Source organism: Podarcis vaucheri (assembly GCF_965113315.1).
Source record: "Podarcis vaucheri genome assembly, chromosome: W".
Lineage (NCBI taxonomy): Eukaryota > Metazoa > Chordata > Lepidosauria > Squamata > Lacertidae > Podarcis > Podarcis vaucheri.
This window is the reverse complement of record NC_138757.1, coordinates 30,601,082-30,618,188: the sequence shown is the minus strand read 5'-3', so window position 1 is coordinate 30,618,188 and position 17,107 is coordinate 30,601,082. Positions and strand designations below refer to the sequence as shown.

At 47.3% G+C, this 17,107-nt stretch overlaps 1 protein-coding gene across 1 annotated transcript in view; it reads left to right on the top strand.

Moving 5' to 3' along the window:
* Positions 1–472: 472 nt before the first annotated feature.
* LOC309523267 (inositol polyphosphate 5-phosphatase OCRL-like) overlaps positions 473–17,107 on the top strand; it is a gene marked incomplete at both ends in the record, with an annotated part of 307,035 nt that continues 290,400 nt past the window's right edge. The window contains 7 exons of the mRNA XM_082207049.1: positions 473–605; positions 3,401–3,509; positions 9,403–9,493; positions 9,898–10,005; positions 10,731–10,826; positions 10,961–11,014; positions 15,894–16,067. Of these exons, the coding sequence (XP_082063175.1) occupies positions 473–605; positions 3,401–3,509; positions 9,403–9,493; positions 9,898–10,005; positions 10,731–10,826; positions 10,961–11,014; positions 15,894–16,067 (765 nt within the window). The remainder of the gene's footprint in view (positions 606–3,400; positions 3,510–9,402; positions 9,494–9,897; positions 10,006–10,730; positions 10,827–10,960; positions 11,015–15,893; positions 16,068–17,107) is intronic.

Sequence of the window (17,107 nt, the reverse complement as noted above, 5' to 3'; positions counted from 1 at the left end):
GCCAAAATATTGGGAAATTTTGGAACAAGAGGGAGATAAACTGAAATTACAGAGTTATGAGAAATTGAAGGTTAAAGTACGAGATTGGCTCCATTATTATCAAATAATGGAGGTTTACAAACAGGACAGGAAAATTGGCTTCCAGGTGGAGAAATCAAAATTAGAAACAGAACTGTTAGAACCCAATACTAAGAATCTGTCACGAATGTACAACTTGTTGCTGAAGTGGAATACACAAGATGAAACAGTGAAATCAGCTATGATAAAGTGGGCACAAGGCATTGGTCATAACATTATGTTTGCTGACTGGGAACAGTTGTGGACCACCGGTATAAAATTTACGGCATGTAATGCCTTAAGAGAGAATATTATGAAAATGATATATAGGTGGTACATGACCCCAGTCAAGCTTGCAAAAATCTACCATTTGTCTGATAATAAGTGTTGGAAATGTAAAGAAACTGAAGGGTTCATGCGGGAAACCTTGACTCCTCACGTGCTCCCCGGGATCAGCTTCGACCCCACCACCCAGTCTTCTGCTGGTGTCACTCTTCCCCCTGGCCCAGAACAGGAGGCTCCTTCCCAACACGCAGAATGCCTTGCACGTGATCCATGGGCCTGTGCTCACTGTGACATAGGCAGGGCCGGATTTATGTATAGGCTAAGTAGGCTGAAGCCTAGGGCCTCTAGGGACTTCCGGGTTAGCGCGAAAAGGTTAATGGCGGATTCCCTCTGAGCTCCGGAGGGAATCGGCTCCGTGGAAGACGGGTCCTACCTCGGCGGTGATGCGGGGACCCTCAGAAACCACAGGCGCTGAAGCCTGTGGACTTGGTGACTCGGTGGGCACCATTTGCGCCCCCCGACCCGCAAAGAAGCCTTTTTAAAGGCTTCGGAGCGGGGGACGGAGAGTGGCGTGGTGCTGAGAGTAGACCGCTTCTTCTACGGAGTGAAGCCGCAAGCCATGGCCAGAGAGCGCTGACTTCTTTCTTTGAACATTTGGACTGCAAAAGTAACAACCCGTGAGTAGTACGGAAATTGGACTTTAAAAATCTCTCTTTTTTTTTAATTCGGCACGACCAGGGGAGGTGTTAAAAGGAAGTCCACCCCCCCCCGTCCTGTAGACAATTTAAAGCAAGAATTGGATAACTAAGGTCGAGAGACCACTTCTCTCTTTGCGAGACAAAAGTTATTAATTTCACGATTTGGCATTATAAGTATTTTGCTGGAGGATAAGAATTGATTTTTAGGAGCTGATGTGCAACCCCCCGGGATCCGGGAGCGATCCGCGAGAGAGCCTGCTGAGGAGACATAAAGAGTTTGACAGCTGTCAAACGAGCTGTCAAAGTTAGAAAAATTTGCCTTTTGTTATTTCTGCTGGTTATTTTTGATATATTTGACTTCAAGTTGTTGAAAATAAAGAAGAAACAAAAACAAAGTAACTTGACTGTTGGAGAAAGAATACTAAGTAACTAGAATCCCTCTAGAGGGGGTTCTGAGACATTACAATGGCTGCAGATGGAAAAATACAGGCTGAGTTGGATAGAATGTTGTTTCTCTTGGGAAAGTTACAAGATCAGAGTGAAGCTTTGGCTACAGATGTTACGACCTTGAATTCTAAAGCAAATAAACTTGTTGATTGTGCCAAGGACTTGACTCAAGAAAATTTTGCAGCTGAACAAGAAGAGATATGTGCTGATTCAGAGGAGTGGGAAGGAGGAGCTGAAATGCCGCAGGTGAAAAAGGACAACCAGAGGCCTGTAAAAATGGATTACAAGGAAAACAAGACCTGGATGATGAGAATTTGGTTTGAATTTGAGAATGAAGATTGGAGAGATCTCCCTATGGGGAGATCGGAAGACCTATGGATTACAAATTTGATTAAGACGAAAGTTGGAGCTTTTGGGACATTTGGGACACTTGGACTTAAAAGGAATAAGAAACATGATTTGGGCTCCACTTTTGAATATGGAGGTCTGGTTGGAAGAAACATAGACCCTATTGGGACAGAGCTTCTCCGAGACTCAATGTCCAACATAAAGGACTACCAACAAAACCGGCAGAGAGGGACTGAGAGAGATTTGAGGGCCTCGGACGTGAGGGATCCAGGCTGAGAACTGATAGACTGATGGATATTCTTTGGGGATCGAAACCGGGAAAGGGGGGGGCGAGAGTTTTGGAATCCAAAGGGTGTATAATTATATGTTGTTTTCTGTTATTTTGTTTTGTAAATAATATAAAAATTGGGAAACTTGTGGAAGGGAACTTGGGTCGACCTTAGAAAAGGACGTAAATGATGGGTATTGTGGTTTAATCGAGGTCTATAAGTTAAATTTGGTTAATTAAGACGAATTAAGTAAAATATTAATAAGGTAAAAGTTGGAGATAAGAACTTGCTGAGTTAACTATTGGAATTGGGATGCAAGAAGGGGAGGTGTGGGGAAGTCAGGGAAAGTGGTTAAGAAATTAAGGATTTGAAATTATATATGTTTGTCTTTGTGTTTGTATGTCTGTATTGTGTATTGTGTGTGTCTATATAAATTGTGAAAACCCAATAAAAATTTTATATAAAAAAAGAAGAAGCCTAGGGCCTCTAGATCTAGGGGGCCTCACCAGCCTGCCCGCTCCCCAGCGCCGCAGACAGTCTTCCCTCTCCCCAAATTGCCAACCCAAGACTTCATGCAGGGCATTTCTCCCCCATTTCAAGGACATTTTGCTTCAAAAGGAAAGGTGGACTTGGAGAAGACAAGCAAAATGCAAGGGAGATAGTGAAAGATACAGGAAATTGAATGCAGATTTCCAAAAAATAGCAAGAAGAGACAAGAGGGCATTCTTAAATGAGCAATGCAAAGAAATAGAGGAAAACAACAGAATGGGAAGAACCAGAGATCTGTTCAAGAAAACTGGAGATATGAAAGGAACATTTCATACAAAGAGTACCATAATAAAGGACAAGAGGAAATTATACCCCAGGTAGTGTGGTTGCTGACCTTGAGCCTGACATCCTGGAGAGCGAAGTCAAATGGGCCTTAGAAAGCACTGCTAATAACAAGGCCAGTGGATGTGATGACATTCCAGCTGAACTATTAAATTTTGTTAAAGATGATGCTGTTAAGGTGCTACACTCAATATGCCAGCAAGTTTAGAAAACTCATCCAGTGGCCAGAGGATTGGAGAAGACCAGTCTACCTCCGTTAGAGGAAAAGGCCTTGAGGGGAGGACCTGTTGCCTCCACAATCCTTCCTAAACATGCATAAGCTGAGAGGCAATTGTCCGACAAATGTGGTGCTGTGGGGAGGCAGGAACATTTTCCTGCAGTTAAGTATTTTCTAAGTTCCTTTCCCGAAACTTCCCCAAACGGTTCTGAATCCTCTCTAACCTCAGAAGTCTTTTCCTCTCTCAGGAATTCTGGAATTCGAGGATAACTTCATGGAGAAGGAAAGAAACCTGCAGAATCAGCAAATGAGTGCCCGCCAGGAGCCTCCACCCCCACCGCTGCCAGCAAGCAGGCTGTAAGTTGCCTTAGAGGTGTACTGTGCCCTCCCGCCTCCTTGCTTTTAAGGACTACTTGAGTTCTGTTCTCATCTCCCTGAGGCGTATCCGTGACAAGGAGAGCATGAGCAAGAAGAAACCCCAATGACCCACACTATGCGCAAGCTCTTTGTGCCTTCCACACATACGCAGTCCGGACAGAGAGAGGGACTCATCAAGCACGTCCTCGCCAAGAGAGAGAAGGCATATGTCAACACCCAGAATTTCAGGTCAGATCATGCAAAAGTGCAAAGACCATGCAAAGACCAGTGGAACCTGTATCAGAGTTGGGGCTGGAGAAAGCGACATCTACATGACAGCTTTATTGTTGGGTGCCAGGCAAAGTCTGTCCTGTTCACTCAGGCCACATGGGTGGGTAATGGAAAGTATTAGTTGTGGTGGGCAATTTTCCTTGGTGCCACATACTGAACCGTGGCTTCATATTATGAGCAGGACAGCAGCCTCTCCTCCAGGTTTGCACACCTCTCCCCCACCCCAAGCCTATTGGGAAGCTTCCACTTGGATTTTAAATTAACCACAGTTTGGTGTGTCCAGATCCTATGGTGGTTCATTTTACCAGCTTTGTAAACCCACGATTGGAAGTTGGCTTGTTTCAATGAGCCATGGTTCAAATGAAACGGGTTGTGCAGCTTCAGACATTGTGACAAGATGCAGTTAATCCAAAACTGAAGCAAAACCTTTGGAACTCCTCCTAAAAGCTGTGCTGGAGGACAGGGAGGTGTGACCCCCCCCCAACACTTGGTGTGGGTCATCCTTATAATGCTAAGCTTACTACTTCAAACAAAGTTTTTGCTTTGGTTGTTTCCTCGTACTGTTAGTAGTAAGTTAAAGGGACCCCTGACCATTAGGTCCAGTCGTGGCCGACTCTGGGGTTGCGGCGCTCATCTCGCTTTACTGGCCGAGGGAGCCGGCGTGCAGGAAAAAAGCTTTTTTTCTTTCATTAGCAAAGCTCCTTTGGGGCCCAGAATAGCTAAGCTGAGGCAGAGGTGGCTGGTATTACTTGTTTGTTCTTGGTCCTGATCTTGCCTGCCCTTGTAAAAATGATAATATTTATTAAAATTTAAGAAACAATAAAAGATTACAAAATTTAAACATAAAAAATAGAGTAGAAAAAAGAGAAAAAGGATACAAAAATACCAAAGGCAAATCACACAAAAAGTAAAAAACAGTTAAGAAAAAAAAAATCAGTATTTCATGTCTTATAGTTCATTTACTTGTTTCCTGGCTTCCTCACACCTCCCCTTTTGTATTCCCGTTTAAATTCCTTTCAGCAAATCCTTACCCTCTATCATTTATCTTTACTCAGTATCTTAACCTATTATAACTATGTATTTTCAACCATTGTCAATCCATATTTGCATATTCTTAATAATCTTTTTGCCAATACCACTTATTTTCCATTCCAACATCCTTCTAACATTCATTAATTTTACAGTATTTCTGCAAGTAGTCTTTAAATTTCTTCCAATCCTCTTGCACCGACTCTTCTCCCTGGTCACGGATTCTGCCAGTCATTTCTGCCAGTTCCATGTAGTCCATCACCTTCATTTGCCATTCTTCCAGAGTGGGTAAATCTTGTGTCTTCCAATATTTTGCGATGAGTATTCTTGCTGCTGTTGCTGCATACATGAAAAAAGTTCTGTCCTTCTTCGGCACCAATTGGCCAACGATGCCCAGGAGAAAGGCCTCTGGTTTCTTCAGGAAGGTATATTTAAATACCTTTTTCAATTCATTATATATCATTTCCCAGAAAGCCTTAATCCCGGGGCACGTCCACCAAAGGTGGAAGAATGTACCTTCAGTTTCCTTACATTTCCAACATTTATTATCGGCCAAATGATAGATTTTTGCAAGCTTGACTGGTGTCATGTACCACCTGTATACCATTTTCATAATATTCTCTCTTAAGGCATTACATGCCTTAAATTTCATACCTGTGGTCCATAACTGTTCCCAGTCAGCAAACATAATATTATGTCCAATGTCCTGTGCCCATTTAATCATAGCAGATTTAACCGTCTCGTCTTGAGTATTCCATTTTAACAGCAAGTTATACATTCTTGAAAGTATCTTAGTTTCAGGATCTAACAGTTCTGTTTCCAACTTTGATTTTTCCACCTGGAAGCCAATTTTTTAATCCAAATTATAAGCCTCTCTTATTTGAAAATAATGAAGCCAATCTCGCACTCTGTCTTTTAATTTCTCAAAACTCTGCAATTTCAATTTGTCTCCTTCTTGCTCCAAAATCTCCCAATATTTTGGCCACCTGGCCTCCATATTGAGGTTTTTTTTAGCTTTTGCCTCCATCGGTGACAACCACCTTGGGGTTTTATTTTCAAGTAAGTCTTTATATCGTGTCCAGACATTAAACAATGCTCTCCTGACAATATGATTTTTAAATACCTTATGAGCTTTAACCTTGTCGTACCACAAATATGCATGCCATCCAAAAACATTATTAAAACCTTCTAGATCTAAAATGTCTGTGTTCTCAAGAAGCAGCCAGTCCTTCAACCAGCAGAAAGCTGCTGATTCATAATAGAGTTTAAGGTCTGGCAGGGCAAATCCCCCTCTTTCTTTAGCATCAGTTAATATTTTAAACTTTATTCTGGGTTTCTTGCTTTGCCAGACGAATTTAGAAATGTCACTCTGCCATTTCTTGAAACATTCCATCTTGTCTATTATTTGTAACGATTGAAACAGAAATAACATTCTTGGCAATACATTCATCTTAATAACTGCAATTCGACCCAACAAGGAAAGCTTCAAATTTGACCATATTTCTAGATCCCTTTTAACATCTGACCAACACTTTTCATAATTGTCCTTAAATAAGTTCCCATTTTTAGATGTCACATTAATCCCCAGGTATTTCACCTTCTTGACCACTGTTAAACCTGTCTCATTCTGAAACCTCTCTCTTTCATTCATTCTTAAGTTTCTCTCAAGCATTTTGGTTTTTAGCTTATTCAACTTAAATCCTGCCACCTGACCAAACTCTTGGATCAATTCTAATACTCTTTTGGTACTAGATTCTGGCTCCTGTAATGTCAAAACTAGATCATCTGCAAAAGCTTTCAGTTTGTATTGTTTAGCTCCGACCCTTATACCTTTAATCTGATGGTCGCTCCTGATCATGTTTAACAGAACCTCCAGGACGGAGATAAAAAGTAAAGGGGAAATTGGGCAGCCTTGTCGTGTCCCTTTCTCTACCTTAAATTCCTCTGTTACCACATTGTTAACTATTAATTTAGCCTTTTGCTCTGAATAAATTGCACTTATACCATTTTCGAACCCTTGACCAACCCCCAACCCCTGAAGGTTTTTCTTCATAAAACTCCAAGAAATATTATCAAAGGCTTTCTCGGCATCCACAAAAATTAAAACTGCTTTTGTGTTGATTTCCTCTTGCAACTTCTCCAATATATTGATTATATTCCTCGTGTTATCAGACAAATGTCTGCCTGGGAGAAAGCCAGCTTGATCCTTATGTATCAATTCCTTTAGAACTTTTTTTAACCTCTTGGCCAAAATGTCAGCAAAAATTTTGTAATCCGCATTTAAGAGAGATATGGGTCGATAGTTCTTAATTTGTGTATTTTCAGACTCAATTTTCGGTATAAGTGTAATGAATGCTTCTTTCCACGACTCTGGCGCTTTTTTCCCCTCCAAAATTTCTTTACAAACCTCCTTTAGTGGTTGAATTAACCAGTCCTTCAAAGTTCTATAGTATTTTGAGGTTAAACCGTCCGGCCCTGGAGATTTCCCCAACTGCATATTCTGAATGGCATCTTCTACCTCCTGTTCCGTGACTCTGTAGCTCAACATTGTCTTGTTTTCTTGTGAGATTTTTTTGAAATCCATTTATTCTCAAGAACTGGTCTATATCAAACTCTTTCTGTGGCCCTTGTGTATATAGTTTTTTAAAATACCTCTGGAAGCATTCTCTAATTTCCACTGGATTCTGGATATTTTTTCCCTCCACTTCCAAATTGGTAATGGTGTTAAGTTTTTGTCTTTTCTTCATCTGCCAAGCTAGCAGTTTCCCACATTTGTTTGCCGATTCAAAAGTCTTTTGTCTCATTTGTTTAATTTTCCATTCAATTTCCTGATTTATCATCTTCATATACTGCACTTGGTATAACTTTATTTCTCTCAGAATCTCTTGTGAATTGGGTTTCACTCTCAGTTTTTTCTCGCCCTCTTTTATTTTTTCCAGAATATTTTCTTTTTTCACATTTTGGGCTCTCTTCTTTATCGAGTTCTGTTGAATCAGAAACCCCCTCATAACTGCTTTACTAGCATCCCAGATTACTCTTTTTTCCACAGTAGTGTTCAAATTTATCTCAAAATAGTCTCTCACAGTTTTTTGGGCCTTCTTAGTCACCTCTTGATCTCTAAACAGGGTGTCATTCATCCTCCATCTGAAGGAACCAGTTGGTGCTAGTTTCATCTCCATTCTCACGGTGTTATGGTCGGAGCACGTCTTAGGGCAGATTTCTACCTTCCTAATCTTAGGTGCCAGTCCTCTAGTTATCCAGATTTGGTCAATTCTTGTCCATGTCTTTTGGGCTTCAGAAAAGAAGGTTCCCTCTCTACCCAGAGGGTTCCTAGTTCTCCAAGTATCAATCAAGTCCATATTGTCAGTCAGTTCAAAAAAAGTTTTTGGTAGTCTGCCATCTTTAGTGACTACCTGTCTCTGTGACTTGTCCATATTTGTGGATACCACCCCATTCATGTCTCCCATCAAAATGATATTATAGTCCATATAGTCCAGTAACGTCTCATGCAGCTTCTTATAAAATAAAGATTTCCCCTCATTCGGTGCATAAACTCCTACTATCAAGAATTTTTCTCCTTGTGTTTGTATTTCAATTGCTATAAATCTTCCTTGATCGTCTTTAAAAACAAATTTCAGTGACAAGCTCTCTTTTGCATAAATGACCACTCCTTCGTTTTTTCTATTGCTTCCTGGGCTGTCTTTTTATTTAAATCTGACTGTTGCAATACTTTTTCAATAGAATCTGTATTAGAGTTCAGCTTCTGAGTCAATCTTATTTAAAACAGAAGTAAATCCTTCTTCTGTCGTCCCTTTTGGCCCAGCTTGCACTGGGTCATCTCCTTGTGGCACAGGAGGGCCTGCAACAGATGCCCTACGCTGCTGCGGTATTGCACTGGTCGCTTGATATCTTACTTTGCCTGATCTTGTTACCTTTTCATCCGCTTTTGCTTGCTTTTCATCCATGGCACTTTATCTGGAAGTCAAGGTCGCTCCCACAGTCAAGCTTGTTTTGCTGTGAGCCTATCCCAGGCTATTGCTAAGTTGAAAATTCCCAAGCCAGCTGTAACTTTTTCCAGTAGACCTCTAGGGGGACACAATAGCCCTCAGGCGTAATGCAACAAAATGTCTAAATAAATGTTCAAAAGTCCCCTTCAGCAGGAGAATTCACAATTTCCACAGTTTCAAAGTATCTATTTTGCAGAGTTAAATGTTCAGCAAATTACATTGTTCATATAAAGTGCTATTTATGTAGCCAGTCCATTTAGTCTGACAGTCTGTTTCCAGGGATTAAGAGGTGGTCTTACTTTGCAGGGACCGAGCAACGGGAGCTCACCCCGCCGCGGGGATTCGAACCGCCGACCTTGTGATCTGCAAGTCCTAGGCTCTGTGGTTTAACCCACAGCGCCACCCGTGTCCCACTGTTAGTAGTACCCAGTGGCCATTTGTTTTTCATGTCTGCTTTTATGATATGTTTATCAGTATGTGGTTAGCAGCTTCAGATCCTACTGTTTTACAGAGGCTGTTTAGCTTGCTCTTTTTACCCTTAGGCTGTATTTCTGTGCTGTTTTCAGAGTGGGGAATGCCCATTCCTTCATGGCCAGCATGGAAACACAGAAGGCTAGCCATTTAGGAGGTTTGCAAAGAGGACAAGGGTGTTACGGGGTAATCTTCTAGCAAACAAGCTTGGCACGGCAGATCTAAGAGGTGGTTTTCTGCTCCCGGAAAGCCAGCCTGGAAACCAGGTTGCCAGGTGAAGGAAGAATGGAGAGATCAATCAACTCACTTGCCTTCAAAGAATTTCTGGTTGCCTGTAGCTACTGGGATAGTGCTTAGATATCAGGCTGGCTGACACATCTTAAAAAATACAAGGAAAAAGCTTTTTTTCTTTCATTAGCAAAGCTCCTTTGGGGCCCAGAATAGCTAAGCTGAGGCAGAGGTGGCTGGTATTACTTGTTTGTTCTTGGTCCTGTTGTCTTTGCATATTTAACCAGCACGTCTGTTCCAATTGGAGTCCTATTCCTGCAGTTCCACATCCTTCTCTTTGGCACTTGGGCATTCGGTTCCAGGAGCTGGACCTGAGCACAGAGGCTATCTTCTACTTAGACTTGACAAAGGAGCAAGAGTGGCTGACAGCTGTGGAAAAGGCTTTGCGTTCCAAATCCAAGTACAAGAAAGTAAGTCCAACCCCACCCATTTCTTCAGCAGCCAGACAGCTGTCAGGAGCTGGAATGAGGAGGAGGAGGAGGAGGTCAGCAAGAAAAAACACCTGGTGTCAGTGGTGTTTTATTCAAAAGAAGCCAACATTCTTTATTCAAAGAAACCCAACCGTGCAGGCCTCGTGATCACAGAAACCTTTCCCAACAGGTCTTGCCCCAGTGAGGTAGTTGTGAAGGCTGAAGGTTGCTACCCTCCCACCACTCTCTGAAGTCTCCTCCTCCCCCTGGTCCTTCCCAAGCAACCTGAGACTCTGACACCTTGCCTGTCTTTGCTCCCTCCTCTTAATTTCTCTGTGTTCTGGGAGACCAGCAGGGAGGGGAGCTGATCGCAGCAGGATGGGGAGACCCCCTGGCTTCTTCAGCAGCCTGCCTGATCTCTGCCTCTTGACCCCCGCCTCCAGCCTCCACTTCTGCCTCGGTTTCTGGGCTGCTGTTTGCCACAGAATCTTCCTGCCCTCCTGCTTCTTCAGTTTCCAACACCTCCTCTTGCTCACAGTCTGCTCCCTCTTCTCCCTGGGACGACTCAGCGTTGTCGTCCCCCCACCAGTTCCCTGGCTCTGAGCCTTCTTCCATTGGGGGATCCCCAGTTGGTGCCCCCTGCCACTCCTATCTGCATCCAGCCGGCCCAGGACAGCAAGCAATGAACAGAGCTGGTAGACATCCCAGTACCTTGCATCTTCTAGGTGCAGCTGGTGCTCATCTTTGTCCGGAAGGACCAGCTCAGCCACATCAAGGAAGTGATGAGGGAGACAGTGGGCACAGGCATCATGGGGAAGATGGTGAGTAGACCCTGACAGCGGAATTCCCTATGTCTATCTTTCTGTCTGTCTATCTGTTTTTCTAATCTCTGCCAACCAGTTTTCCCCTCTTTCCTGCTTGCTCACTAACAGCCATCTTTGCTCCGCCCCTGCAGGGTAACAAGGGGTGTGTGGCCGTGAGGCTTGTCTGCAACAATACCAGCTTCTGCGTTGTTGAAATATACTCAGAGTCGCAAAGTGATTTCATGCTCTTTATTCAGCTCATAGTGGTGAGGAGGAATGAAAAGAAAGTCCCCTCACAGTATCTGCTTTATATACATTATTTACACAATGGGTTGCACATGATTGGCTAATTCCGGAATTCTACTGTAAGCCAATCAGGTTGTGGATTCACTTCAATCTGGAGCAGGATTGGGTGGTTCCTGCCAACCAATCATACTGCTGCATTGTTCTAGGACCAATCAGACTGCTGCATTCTGAATCCTATTGTTCTAGGACTAATCAGACTGCTGCAATTTGGATCCTATTGTTCTCAGTACATAACACCCCTCCCCTCTAAGTTCCAGTCCTGCCCGGGAGGTCGCATTCATAGTCCTCAAGGTATGCCGGCGGCCTACGTGTGCGTTGCGGCCTGGGGTGTTCCCTGGTCCGGGCTCCAGGTTCTGGCTCGTGTTCCAAGGATGCTGGCTGTGATGGGGTTGTTTGGTCTGGCGCAACAGGCTCGCTCAGTCGTGGTTCTGGTTCTGGTGTCCTTTCGGCCTCACGGGTCCTCTCTGTATTTACTGATTCTGCCTCTCCTGCTGGCCCCTCCTGCTCTATGGGCCTCACTGCCCCGCTGTTCCCTTGGGACTCCTCTGACCTGTCCTCCTCCTGGGTTTCTCCCGGGAATCGTCGCCGTATCTGGTCGCAGTGGCGGCGCCAGCATTGCCCCCCATCCGTTAGCACCTCGTACGACACTGGGCCAGTGACCCTGGTGACCGTGGCGGGTACCCATGCTGGGCCTGCCCCAAAATTCTTTGCATACACTGGGTCCTGGGCTTCGAAGGTCCGGGGGTTCCTGCCTTCCCCCACCACTACCTCATCCTGAGCTCTATCGGGGTGAAGGCGGTCCAATCTGATTGCAAGGCGCCGACCCATTAGTAGTTCAGCGGGGCTCCGGCCAGTCGTTGAGCTGGGGGTGCTGTGCTGTGCTAGCAGGAATGTGGCAAGGCGGTACTCCCAGTCCCCTTGCGTCATGCGGCGAAGGGTGTCCTTGGTGGTCCGCACCATGCGTTCTGCTTGGCCATTGGTGGCAGGGTGGAATGGCGCCGAACGGATGTGGCGGATGGCGTTCTGTGCTGTGAAGGTTTGGAATTCTCCTGACGTAAATGCAGTCCCGTTGTCTGAGACGAGAGTGTCAGGGAGCCCGTGGGTTGCAAACAGCCTGCGTAGTACCCGGATGGCTGCGGACGTGGAAGTGGACGGTACCAGTGCGACTTCCAGCCATTTGGTGTAGGAGTCCACCACTATGAAGAATGTTTTCCCCTGAAAGGGGCCAGCGAAATCCACATGCAGGCGTGACCATGGTGCTCGGGCGGACTCCCAGGTCTGGACTGGGGCCCTTGGGGGATCTGGGCGGGATTCTTGGCAGGCCTGGCAGTGTTTGACCCAGGCCTCTATCTCTCCGTCGATCCCTGGCCACCACACATAACTCCTGGCAAGGGCCTTCATTCTTACTACCCCTGGGTGTGTCTCATGTAGGGCTGTGAGGACCCTTCTGCGGAGGGGCTGGGGAACAACGACTCTGCTTCCCCATAACAGGCACCCCTTGTGGGCCGACAGTTCATGTTTGCGGGTTGTGTAGCCGGCGAATTCTGGCCCGGGGCTGCTGCTGGGCCATCCCCTCCACACCCAGTCCAGGACCCGGGAGATGACCCTATCCTTCTTGGAATGGTGTGCAACTTCTTGTGCCTGAATGGGGCGGTCGGGAAGCAGCTCCAGGCTCATAACCTCTTGTGCAGGTGCTGGGTCAGGGCCTGTTTCCGGTAGTGGTAGCCTGCTGAGGGCGTCCGCATGGCCCATCGCCTTCCCAGGTCGGTGAATCAGTGCATACTGGTAGCTGGCAAGGAAAATTGACCACCTGAGGACGCGAGGAGACAGCACTTGGGGGGTCTGCTTTTCGGGGGCAAACAAGCCCAGCAACGGCTTGTGGTCAGTCACCACGGTGAAGGGCCGCCCGTACAAGAAATCATGGAATTTTTTTACTCCCTTCACGATTGCCAGACCCTCCTTGTCAATTTGCGAGTAGTTCCGCTCGGTTGCGTTGAGTGTCTGGGAAAAGTACGCCACCGGCACCTCTCTTCCATCCGGGAGTTGGTGCCCCAGGACAGCGCCAATGCCATAGGGTGAGGCGTCGCATGCTAGCACCACCGGCAGCCTCTCGTCGAAGTGTGCCAAGACAGAGTTTGAGACAAGCAAGTCCTTGACTGCCTGGAATGCGGCCTCCTGGCGCTGGCCCCACACCCAAGGGGCCCGCTTGTCTAGGAGTCTGTGTAGGGGCTCCGCTACCGCCGCCTTGTGGGGAAGGAAGGAATGGTAAAAGTTCAATAGTCCTAAGAAGGCCTGAAGTTCAGTCTTGCTCTTGGGTGCTGGGGCCTCACAAATAGCCCGTACCTTGTCCCCAGTCGGGTGGACCCCTTCTGCGTCCACCATAAATCCCAGAAAGTCCACCTGAGGCACTCCTAGTAGACATTTTTCCCGCTTCACCTTGAGACCCGCCGTCTGGAAACGGTGTAGAACAGTGCGGAGGCGGTCCTCAAACTCCTCTGGTGTGGGCCCAGCAATCAACACATCATCGAAGAAGGGGGTGACACCAGGAATCCCTTTAAGGAGAGAGTCCATTAGATTCTGGAATATGCCTGGTGCCACGCTGACCCCGAATTGCAGCCGCTTTACCCTGAACGCTCCTCTGTGCGTCACAATCGTCTGTGCCTCTGCTGTGGCCTCATCTACTGGCAGCTGTTGATATGCTTGGGCCAAGTCCAGCTTGCCAAAAATTTTCGACCCAGCCAGGGTGGCAAGGACATGGCTGACCACTGGCACTGGGTATGCGTGGGCCGTGAGGGCCTTGTTTATGGTACATTTGTAGTCTGCGCAGATGCGGACCGAACCATTAGGCTTGACGGGTGTAACGATTGGAGTTTCCCAGGGGGCATTAGGCACCGGCTCCAGCACTCCTTGCTCCACGAGTCGGTCCAATTCCTCGTCTATACGGGGTTTCAAGGCGAACGGGACCCGGCGGGCCTTGAGCCTGACCGGTCGTACTGCGGGGTCAAGCTGTAGCGCAATGGGGGGCCCCGTATACTGTCCCAATTTCCCATCGAAAACGCCTGGAAATTCCTTGCATATGGCGTCCACGTCCACTTGTAAGCTAGTGTGGTTCACCCCGGTGACAGCTAGCCCCAGTGGTCCAAACCATGCCAATCCCAGTAAGCTAATGTAGGGGCCCTTGACCACAAGCAAGTCCAGTTGCCGCGTCCGCCCTCGGTATTGCACCCTGAAGGTCCCCACCCCCATTGTGGGGACCTTACGTTTCTGGAAGTCCCGTAGGGTGAATGGGGCCGGCCTGAGTTTGGGACCCCCAGTAGGACACAGTCCCCTTAAGGTCTTTGCCGAGATTATGGATAGAGTTGAACCCGTGTCAAGCTCCATGCGGCATGGGGCCCCCTCTATCTGTACCTCTACATAAATTTTCTCTACGTTGGGGTGGGGCAACTGGTATACCTGGCAGTCCGTGAGCTCCGTCGAGTTGCCTTGGTGCGTTGGGCCCCGGGACCTGGGGCTCTTGGGTTGGTCATCTGATGCCTGGTGTCGGGTGGGCCGAGCCCGACACACCCGGGCGATGTGTCCCGATTTTCTGCACTGCCTGCACTCTGCGTTGCGGAAACGGCAGGTCCTCCTCTCGTGACTCTCCCCGCAGCTTGCGCAGTTTCCTCCTTCTCGCTGAGGCAGCTGTGGTCTGTGCGCTGCTTGAGTGCGCTGCTGTACTCGGTGCACCTCCTCCCTGTCGGATCCTGAGTCGTCAGTGAGGTCTTCGTGGTGGACCCTCGGTTGGGATGGCAGGCTCGGCCGTGCCTCTTGCGTCGACCTCTCGGCAGCTTCCGTTGCCAGGGCCTCCTCCAGAGCGACCTGGAACGTTAGGTCCTTCTTAGTGTAGAGGCGTCGTTGCAGCTTCTCATCCTTCAGGCCACCGACGAGGCGGTCACGAAGCATGTTCTCCAGCTCTGAGAAGTTGCAGAACCGGGCGGCTTGGCGGAGAGAGGTCACAAACCCAGTTATGGTTTCCCCAGGGGCTTGTCGCTTTGCGTAGAAGGCATTTCGACGAGCCACCACTGAGGGCTGCGGCGAAAAGTGCCCCTTCAGCTGTTCCATTATTGTTTTGTATGGAACAGTAGCAACATCTTCAGGCGCAAGGAGAGCCCGGGCGATTTCAAACGTCTCCTCTCCGCAGACGCTGAAGAATATCGCCCTCTTCTTGGCGTCTTCTTCGTCGGTGACCCCTTTGGCTTCTAGGAGGAAGGTGAAACGGGAGGCGTATGCTTCCCAGTCTCCAGATGCTGGGTTGAATGGCGAGAAGCTGCTGTTGGCTGCCATTCTGAGTTCCTTGTGTCCTGGAGCTGAAGCCTGGATACACGGTGCGAGGCAGCGGTGCGGCAGGTGGCGGTGCTGCGGTGCTGTGTGTGGCAGTCAGCTCAGCGGCATCCCACCTTCGTCGCCAGTGAAATATACTCAGAGTCGCAAAGTGATTTCATGCTCTTTATTCAGCTCATAGTGGTGAGGAGGAATGAAAAGAAAGTCCCCTCACAGTATCTGCTTTATATACATTATTTACACAATGGGTTGCACATGATTGGCTAATTCCGGAATTCTACTGTAAGCCAATCAGGTTGTGGATTCACTTCAATCTGGAGCAGGATTGGGTGGTTCCTGCCAACCAATCATACTGCTGCATTGTTCTAGGACCAATCAGACTGCTGCATTCTGAATCCTATTGTTCTAGGACTAATCAGACTGCTGCAATTTGGATCCTATTGTTCTCAGTACATAACAGTTGTCAATTCCCACCTTGCTGCCCACGTGGAAGACTTTGAGCACCGAAACCAGGATTACAAGGATATCTGTGCCCAGATGAGCTTCCTGCCCCCTGACCAGGGTCTGCCGCAGCTGACAATCAGGAAACACGAGTGTGTTTCGAGGGCTTGGAGGGAGAGAGCCTTGGCTGATGTAACTTGCTGGTCTCTGCTATCTGGAGAAGCAAATTGAGTCATGTTTCTGTAACTTTCCTGCCTGTGTGTAGCTCAGGGTAGGCAGCATTTGTTGTTGTTTAGTCGTTTAGTCGTTTCCGCCTCTTCGTGACCCCATGGACCAGAGCACGCCAGGCATTCCTGTCTTCCACTGCCTCCCGCAGTTTGGTCAAACTCATGCTGGTAGCTTCGAGAACACTGTCCCACCATCTTGTCCTCTGTCGTCCCCTTCTCCTTGTGCCCTCCATCTTTCCCAACAACAGAGTCTTTTCCAGGGAGCCTTCTCTTCTCATGAGGTGGCCAAAGTATTGGAGCCTCAGCTTCACGATCTGTCTTTCCAGTGAGCACTCAGGGCTGATTTCCTTCAGAATGGAGAGGTTTGATCTTCTTGCAGTCCATGGGACTCTCAAGAGTCTCCTCCAGCACCAGAATTCAAAAGCATCAATTCTTCGGTGATCAGCCTTCTTTGTGGCAGGCAGCATAGTGCTCTCCAAATGTTGATAGACCAAAATTCCCATAATTGCTAAGAATTGGCCTTGCTGACTGGGGCTCATGAGAGTTCCACTTCAGCAACACCAGGAGGGTGCAGTGTCGGCGATCCCTGCTGCTGCAGCTGCACCACTAAGGTTTCTACTAGAGCAGCCAGTAGAGAGCAAGATAAACCGAGTGGCAGAGATGTATTAGATTAGATTATAGCAAATGTGGGCAACTTCTCCAGTGATCGGGGTGGGAGTTGCAGTTTGTTAAGGGCAGTAACGCAAAAGCAGAGCGGCCATTTTGCATGGAGAAGGTTCCAGGCTCAGTCACCAGTGTGTGCAGCTAGGGCTGGGCATGATCTCTGCCTGAAAGCTGCTGCCAGTCACACTTGAAAGGCCAAATGGGATGCTCTGAATTGGGCCTGGAAGCAGTTCAAGAGCCAGTCTAGTTCACAAGAGCACTAGCCTAATATGATCATACTGCCCAATCCTAGTTATCAGTCTTACTACATATTGCAGGAAGTGGCAGCAGGCTGCCCCCCCA